The sequence below is a fragment of the Parasteatoda tepidariorum genome, chromosome 4 (assembly GCF_982258835.1).
Source record: "Parasteatoda tepidariorum strain Cologne lab strain chromosome 4, Ptep-v5.0, whole genome shotgun sequence".
Classification (NCBI taxonomy): Eukaryota; Metazoa; Arthropoda; class Arachnida; order Araneae; family Theridiidae; genus Parasteatoda; species Parasteatoda tepidariorum.
In genome coordinates, this window is record NC_141758.1 from 48,776,785 (window position 1) to 48,786,609 (window position 9,825).

A 9,825-nucleotide genomic window follows, 5' to 3' on the forward strand; every position below is an offset into this window, starting at 1 on the left:
ATTGAAAAAAAAAAATTGCAGCTCAGTGTATTTTTTAAAATAAATAATAACCAAAAATTAATTAAATAAAAAAAACAAAACAAAGAGATAGAAGCATTCGGTTTGTTATGTTTTGCTTAGGAAACGAGATGATTTATTTTCATTAAGCTTCAAAATTTGCCACAAAGTTCGTCATCGGATGGAGCTGCTATCTGAAAATCTACCATTATGCTATTTGTGGCTAATTATCTGATATTCGTCAATGGACCAAATTAAGAAATGCCTGTGTAAATATTTTACCTGGAATGGTCAGGCATATAGTTAAAAATATTATCATGTGGATTTACAACAGTCAGTGACTCCATCTGTTGGCATTTTGTTTAATTAATTTCTAATTTTGGCAAAAATTGTATCTGGTCTCGTTAGCGGAACGTAGATTAAGTTACATTTCGATCTCTTTTCGTTTTTTTGGGTCATTTTTAAGTTAGGTCACTATTGGGACACCTGGCATTTCCTTTTAAGAATGTAGCATGCAATCTAAAGCATATTTGTAATTAACTTTTCCTTTAAAGGGTTTTCTTACTGAAAACAAATTCCTTCATGTTATCTCTAGAGAAGTATATTAAAAAAGTTTCATTTTTGTTTTTTACTTTTATTAATTAATATTTCGAAATATTTTTTGTTTCATTTCATTCATTGAGCGTACTTACCAAATATTTGCTTATATGTATTTTTTTTTTGGTTTATTGAATAATTTACACTGAAAAAAAGTATGGTCAGAGCTACCAGAGTATGGTAAATTTTACCATATTTTTTGCTCCATGAGAACACCAAATAGCTCGGTAATTTTTACCGAAGCACTTTGGTAGTGATTTTGATAAAATTAACAATAATATACGCTTTTATAATGTGTGATTAAGTATGGTAGATGTAAAATTTGGTAATTTTATCAGGATACCTTAGATCATGGTATAAAAAAGATTTATTCGGTAAGATTTACTTTTTAGTTTTGCATTTTTTACTAAATGTTTGGTAATAAGAACCATTTTTGAAAACCAGAATTTCCGGTGAACTGTAACCATATGTATGAAAAAATTGAACGGTTTAAATAATAATGCATGTTTTGGTTTTTAATACCAGAATCATAGTTCTTTTCTTCATTACCAGAGATTTCATTACCGCTTAGTATGGCAATTTTACATAATTTTTTCCTTTGTGTAAAAACAAATCGACGTTTAACACCTACAGCAAAATACACTGCAATATCAAAAAGGTACTTAAATTTCAATTTGAGTTTCTTGGAAAACTCAGTTTCACTTTTTTAATTTAGGTTCACTTTTCTTTGATACTAGTTTTCTAAAGTGGTTTATTAATTATCGATAATGACTCACTGATACAGTAAGATGGTCAACTAACGAACCATTTTTCTTAGAACGGAGTCAAGAACCGAACAAAAATAATTAAAGTTTTTCTCAATATTGTTTCTAACAACAGAGGCAATTCTTGGGATGTGGGCAACAAATGTGATAAGTTAAAGAATCAAGAAAAAAAATTCCATTCAAATAAAACTCTGGGTAACTTCAAATGAGCACATTGTTCTTTTCCAAACCACAACAAGTTGATTTCGAAAATGATGAAAACACGCTTATTGGTAAGTTATTTTATGATTCTTTGAAATATTGCTTTAATCTTTTAATAATTCAATTCTTTTAATAATAATTTTTACTTACTTTAATATGCTTAGAACTATAATTTTGAAATTATTTTATGAAAGATAAAACAGTAAAACCGATAATCATATCTTCTTAACTTTGTCCCGCAGTAAAAATTTATAAGAGAAATAAACTAGCTAAATTCTTTTACTTATATTTTTCTTAAGGCTACAGTGGACCTTCAAAAAAAAATTTTTTTTTATCTTTAAAAGTGAATTTTTTTCTTCTTCCAACATGTATCTTAGCTAACTAATTATATTCTGAAAGTTTAGAAAAAAAATTTCCAGCCATTTTTGAAAAATTCAATTTTTTAAAAAAAAATTTAATAATTTTTAAAATGCTCCCAACGGCTTTTATTTTGAATTTTTTAATTTCTGTTTTTAGTTTTGACTTTAATAGATATATCTTAACAGAAGTTCGGATGAGGAGCAACAGTACACAAATTAGAATTATAAATATAGAACAAAATAAATTTTAAAATTAAATTTTCTCTAAAACAATAGATTTCGTGATAAATAAATACCTATAACTTATTTGCTATTTATGATAATTCAGAAATGCATCCTAACATTTATTCCAACATATCTAGTAAATGTCATAAGTAAAAATCAAGGCAATTAGATGAAAACCGAGCTCCCTGGAACGTTTTGAAAAATTGAATATTTACAAAATTTTCATTTTGAGAAAAACAGATTTTTGTAAATGACAATTTCACTTTTATTTACCATTTTATGTTATTTTTGTTGTTCTAAGCAATTGATTATGTGCGAATTGCTTGATAATAAACAAAAACTCATCATAGTGACAAAATTTCAATTGTCATTTACAAAAATCTGTTTTTCTCAAAATGAAAATTTTGTAAATATTCAATTTTTCAAAACGTTCCAGGGAGCTCGGTTTTCATCTAATTGCCTTGATTTTTACTTATGACATTTACTAGATACGTTAGAATAAATGTTAGGATGCATTTCTGAATTATCATAAATAGCAAATAAGTTATAGGTATTTATTTATCACGAAATCTATTGTTTTAGAGAAAATTTAATTTTAAAATTTATATTGTTCTATATTTATAATTCTAATTTGTGTACTGTTGCTCCTCATCCGAACTTCTGTTAAGATATATCTATTAAAGTCAAAACTAAAAACAGAAATTAAAAAATTCAAAATAAAAGACGTTGGGAGCATTTTAAAAATTATTAAATTGTTTTTAAAAAAATTGAATTTTTCAAAAATGGCTGGAAATTTTTTTTCTAAACTTTCAGAATATAATTAGTTAGCTAAGATACATGTTGGAAGAAGAAAAAAAATTCACTTTTAAAGATAAAAAAAAAATTTTTTTTTGAAGGTCCACTGTAGCCTTAAAAATTCATAAAATTCTATATTTCACATATTACCTCCAATAAGTTTAGCAATACATTTTATTTATTTAGCGTACCTATGATGATTAGAAATATGATTTTAAACATATTTTTAGAAAAAGCAAGACTGCAAAAATGATAAATATCTTTACAACTTCGACGTACTTTAAAATTCGAAAAGTGTTATGAATTGTTTGTTTGTTTTTGTCAGGTACACAAAACAAAAATATATCATGGCTACAATAAACTCCCTAAGCAAATAATGAATCTAAGTTAAGTAAAAGACACGGAACAGAAAGTATTATATTTTAACAAATTCGATGTGTGGTACGGCACTGTATATAATTAACTTCATGTTAATTAGCGACAAGTTAATTAACATTCTAACTTGGGCGGAGAAACTTAGCTCAACTTTAACACCCCAGTTTGCATATAACCGATCAGCTGGTGCTGGCGACATAGGTTATATGTATGGGTATCCGTAGTCTTCTTCTTCTTGAAGTGTAAATAACCAATTATAAATGAAATAAGCTGGAAAAATTCTGTATCATACATACGGACGAACATGCCTTCAATGATTTTTTCTGATGGAACAGACCTGAATTGGAGTTAAATGGCGAGGAAAACCATGAAACACTCCCTCGGTTACCTCGAATCCATGATCCGTTTACTAGTAATGATATCTTACGTCTGCACTGTTTTCTTTGCGAACCGACTAGCCATCGCTAGGATTTGAACCTGGGGCATCTCATTGGGATTATGTATTATATATCTTCAAACATCCTTAAACATTCATTAGCATAAAGTTAACGATAGACCCATTAAATTACGCTCTTGTACGCAAAAATTCGATCCCAAATTTTGTTTTGTGTTTTGTTTAATTGCATTTACAAGCAGTCGATATGTTCGTACAATTCTATATTTTTAACACTTTTTATAATATATAAAGTACAGTAGGGAACCGATTATCCGGAACGATCGGGACCATCGCTATTCCGGATAACTGATTTTTCCGGTTTTCTGAATCGATAAAAAAAGCCGTTTTCTTACTGTTAAACCCAACTAAAAAAAGTAAAAATAGTTGGAAATAATCTTAAAAAGAAGAAAAAACGATGAAGTAATACACTAATGATTATTTCCAAAATGAAGGTAAGGTAAACATCTTTCAAAAAAGAAAGAAAAATCCTGAAATCTTATGAGGAAAAAAAATTTTTTTTTTTAAAAATGGTGGGGAAATTTATCGAATTTCGTTCCGGTTTTTTGGTTTTCCGGTTTTCTGATTTCCGGATAACGGGTTCCGTACTGTACTTAATACGTACAATACGCAAAAAAAATGGACCACCCTGAATAATTTTTGATAAGTTTTACTTTTAGTTAGTTTTACTTTTGTTAGTTTTATTTTTTGCCTATTTCACCATATCTCGATAACTTTACATGCAAATTGAAAAAAATTTTGTCCACAATTATGAGATTCGTTTATCATTAATAATTCCATGTAAATGTAACTTTTAGAAAATATTTTTAATTTTTTGTGATTTTATTTAATAATAGTCGAAAATTTTTGATAACTGTAAGGTATACAATTTTTACATCGTTTTAAACAATGTGATTTTAAATAACAAAATGCAAAAATTGAGAGAAATCGGACGAATCCAGAGAAATCAAATTTTAAAAATAAAACTTTTTAAAATTTTTTGTGTCAGACAAAATAGTGTCTGTACTAATTAATTAGCATATTTGAGGTCACCCACTGCGAACCATTAACATTGAGTCCTAGAACGTGAAGATCCGGTCATTAGTTTAAAAGTAATTCGGGGGTGGTTCGTTTTGTATTTTGCGCAATGCACATAATATACTGAACATCTTTTTTTCTTTAAATTTTACAATAGATGATGCTCTGCTTTTCACTGCTTTTCGTAAGAAGTCATGGGGAAGTCGATGAATTCGACAAAGGCACCCATGGAGGTCATGGTGTTAAATCCCATGGTACCTCTGGCGGTGACCATGGAGGAGCTGGATACGGTGGTCAGAAAGGTGGTGCCGTTTCCTCTGGATATGATAGAGGTTTCAGTTATGGAAAAGGACATGATACGGGAAAAACTGTGAAAATAGAGGATGAAAATTATGGTGGTAAAGGATATGGTGATAAGGAATTTAGGAACTTTGACCTAGGTGGATTAGGTTATGGAGGATTAGGAGTAGGAGGTTTCCGAGTTCCTTTCTTTTTTCTTGGATAAATGTCTTGTGAATTCTAAAAATCTTTATTGATTTTATTTCTAATAATGCTATTTTTCATCTGTATTCATGTTTGCTTAGAACAAATGTATACAAGTTGTACAATAAGTAGAGTTTTGATTTTATTAAAGATTTAATTGCTTTGAATTTTATTATAATTGCTGCATTTATATTTTTATATTTATTCTATATGTATATATAATTTTTTTTAGAAAATTTTTATTTGCGTTTATTTGGATGATTAAACATATAAAACATGTAAGTTCCATAAAACATATAAGTTCCATAACAAGAATTTAAATTATTTGTTTTTAACCTTTTTTTTCAATTTTTTTTTGTGATATTAAGAAAACAAGATTCTTTTAACCCTTTGAAGCAAATAGGACACCGATGTCTCCTTTAGACCTCCTTTTTTGACATTATAAATGCAAGCAAAAATATATTTCGGTATTTTTTAATCATAAAAGACAATTTAACAATCACTAAAGAAACTTGTTTATTTATCGGAATTATATTTGAACTAAAATATAAATTTAGAAAAAAATTTATTTAAAAAATTGTATTTTTCATTCATATTTACAAATATATCAAAAATTGATTTAGTAAATAAAAGAAATTTCAATTATATATAATTGTTTCTCTTAGATCTAAATAACTGCAAATAAGTATAAATTTTAAAAAAATTATTGCCTGGTAAAGAGTCTTGTTTAGAGGATTTTACTTTTAACGCGAGAAAGATCCCGGTGCATCATGCTGTATTTCATAACCATAAATTATTAGAATGCTAAATGTAATATTGTCATTTATTTTGACCTAAATTTATGCAAAATAATGGAAAAAGTATGAAAATATCTGTTTGATAAAAATTTTGCCTCAAAAGGTTAATACAGCTTGAGATTTTATTCGAACCATTAACATGAATCAAACTATAAAGAAAGTCTATACACAAATCAGCAGAAAAAATATCTCAAAAATTGCAAGAGTTTTTATAGATAAAAAAAAAATATATTTAACCACATGCTTATGCATAAACTTTACATTGCTGTCCAGAAACTATCTGATGATCTTGTCAGGTATATTTTTCGATGAGATTTTTTGGCAAAATTGTATGAAATCAAACGACGAACGATTAGACTAATAGTTTAGAAGTTAAAAGGGTTTGTTCAAAATAAGTGCAGTTCAAAGGTAGTACATTTTGCTATAAAAGAAAAGAAAGAAAGAAAATCAACTTTTGAAGTATTAACTGTTTTCATTCGTGTTTCGCCTCCTTCGATTAAAAGAGAAAAAATACATATTGAATGAATTGTTTGTGTAGCAATATAAAATGTATAAATAAGTTCAAATACAAAATCGTACTTTTTGTATATAAGACAGTTATACTTATAAACTGTTATCTCAAAATTGGTCTTATTAAATTTTTCGTGAAAAATTTTATCCGAAAATATACCTCACATGTTCGGATAGTTCCTGGATAGCCATGTAAAGTTAAATAAACACTTAATAAACATACTTAAATAAATGTCAAAAGTTGTACTTTTTAACACAATGCTAGTAGAACTTTTAATAAAATTTTTCCCTTGACTTTTGTATAGCCTCATTCTATTGAACATAAAAAAATACATAGAAACGATGCCTCATTTTTTTATGTACGTTTATAGGTATAAGTGCAAATTTGTACTTCTTGTACATAAAACACTTATAACTTCTAAGTTACTAGTGTCTCTGTCTCGATGTTGGTTTCATTCAATTCAGGAAGAAAATATACATTGGAAAATGTGCCTTACTCACTTGTATAGAATAGATAAAATTTCGTCCTTCAATCATCCCTACTTTCCACAAAAAGAGGATAGCACAGGGGAGAGTAGGATGATTTCTAAGTATAATTTATAGTAATATAACAGAGCTTCTTATTAAAAAATATCTTGGGTATTAATTTTTGGAAGAAAAAGGTGAATTTTACTGGGTTGTTTATGGATACTGTAGTAAAGTATGACATCCACATGCACTCTTTCATATGAAGCCAATTCTAAACAAATCACGTACTGCAAATAAAAAAGAAAATGCGATTTTCCAGATTTCAAGTAATCATACTTCGCTTACGAAACTAAGCAAATTTGGGAAGAAAATATGTAATAACTATTTTGCGTGAACTCTTAAAGAAAATGCACACATAGCATGCTGTATCGAGTAATGTTAAGGAAGCAGTATTAGTGACCAAATTTTCGTCTTTAGGATTAAATTAAATTTTTTTTTTTTAAAAGGTTATATAAATATTTTTTATTCTCGAAAAATAGGACAAATATTTTTTACATAGAATATTAATTCCAAGCAAATATGAGTTACAACAAAAAAGATTCTACAAAAAAATTTAGAATAAACTCGTAAACTCCCCACTAGAGAATATCGAACAATGAGATTCAATTTACGGAATTGGAAAAGAAAATTCAAAATAGCAATTTCCTGTAATAACCCAAAAGAAAGAAGTAATATATTGCATTTTATACTTTAGTCAAGAAATATTTTTTAAACAACGGTGTTAGCGCCATTTTTGCTGCGAATTTTGCGTGTTTTAAACGGAAATAATTTATGGCAAACATTTTTACACAAATAGTTAGTTTCAAACGAATTCTGAATTGCAAAAAAATTATAGCAAATTCATGAACTCTAAACTGGAGATCATCACACAATTGAGAGTCAATCTACAGAATTAGAAAAGAAAATGTAAAATAACAATTTACGGTAACAACCAAAAAAGGAAATAATATATTGCATTTTATACTTTAGTCAAGAAATATTTTGTAAATAGCGATATTAGTTTTATTTTTGCTGCTCATTTTACGTGTTTTAAACAGAATAAATATTTTGAAAGAATTTTTGTTTTGTATCCGTGGTGCAAACAACTATCAAAAGAAATCAAATTTCCAGCTAGAGAGGATTTGAGACTTTTTGCATCAAATAATCAGGCGCTATTTACAAAATTCAGCATACTGGAAAAGAAAATGAAGCACAGCAATTTTACGTAATAGCCGTAAAAATTGACAAAAACATAACATTTCACAACTTAAAGAAATTTATTGTATATAATATTACACATTTCATAAGTAAAAGTTCTGTGCTATCTATGCTGCAGATTTCACGTTGTTTCGGACTAAAAAAAATTTTAAAAAATGCTATACAAATATTCTTAACATATATGGCTATTTTCAGAAAATATGACAACTATGAAACGATATAATATAAGAAACAAGTTTCAAACAAAGTATAAAAAATTATAAAAATGCATTAAACAGAGAATATCAAATACTCAGAATAAATCAAGTCTCAAATTTGAAAAGAAAATGTTAAAGATCAATTTCCCGTAATAATCCTGAAATCAATATAACACTTCAAATCTTAGTTCTATTCATATTTTAATATCTTAAAATACATCAGTATATGGTATTTTTATAATTATCTTTTATAAAGATCTCTGATAGAGCAATTTTAATAAATTCGAATATTGTGGGTACATTTTTTTTATTTCAGGAGAATAAGAAATTGTTTTATACAAAGATACAATTTCTAAAATATTAATTTTAGCAATAAAAATGTTATTTCTCCATTCGCTCCTCGCATCTTACGTATAAAAGGTAGAAAATGAATTTTTTATATCAATAAAATGATCTTAATGCTACTTTTCTTCGATTTAATTGTCTTGTTTTTGTTAACTCTGTTTTAATAATGTCCTATGTTTCTTTACTTAAAAGGTAGATGGCGTTACATTAGTTTGTTCAAAATATAAAGGTTTTGTATTAATTTTTCTTATCTCATCGAAATTTAGGGATTGATTTATAAAATTATTTTTAATATAAACATCTTTTTTTGCTCCTTAGCTTGATTGTTATTATTTGTGAGTAATCAGGACATCTAGAGTTAGTTAGCAGTAGTAGTTTTAATAATCTGATTTAAAACATTTTTGGAAGCTTGGAGTTGATTAATAAATTAAAAATTAAATAATTGGGTTTTAACTAATTATAAATTAAAATATGGATTTATTTAATAATTCAAAAAAATATCATAAAAACATAATTAATTTTGAATATTTTAAATATTGGTATTAATTTGCATTCTAAATATTTGAGGAAATAGATTGTGATTTTTTATTGCAAAATTAATAATCACTATAATAACACGTTCATGATATTTATATTCTAAACAAATTAAAGTGTTTCATGATCTGTTTAAAATGTAACCATGCCTATCTCATCAAACATGCATACCTTTATATGAAATTTCTGTAAAGAAATTCTGTAATCGAAACTGTCAAACGATTTCATAATGTTTAGTGTAAGAAAGATAAAAAAAAAATTATGAAATTCAAAATATTCTCAACAGTACTATATTTTTTAACTAAGAAAATTGGAAATGCTAATATGTGATATTTATTCGTAATCATTAATCGAAATCGTTTTCTTTAAGTTAAAACGACAAAAATTGTCCGTAATCTAAATTTTATAAGTTTTAACGAAAGCTTCGGCATTAATAAATGATCTTTCAAA

General features: G+C 26.8%; 1 protein-coding gene across 1 annotated transcript; it reads left to right on the forward strand.

The window, feature by feature from the left end:
- Nucleotides 1–1,474: 1,474 nt before the first annotated feature.
- On the forward strand, nucleotides 1,475–5,439 carry LOC107450728 (uncharacterized). The gene is made up of 2 exons (XM_016066598.3): nucleotides 1,475–1,630; nucleotides 4,942–5,439. Exons 1-2 carry the CDS (start codon nucleotides 1,610–1,612, stop codon nucleotides 5,287–5,289), a joined length of 369 nt encoding a protein of 122 aa, XP_015922084.1. The 5' UTR covers nucleotides 1,475–1,609; the 3' UTR covers nucleotides 5,290–5,439.
- Nucleotides 5,440–9,825: the final 4,386 nt, after the last annotated feature.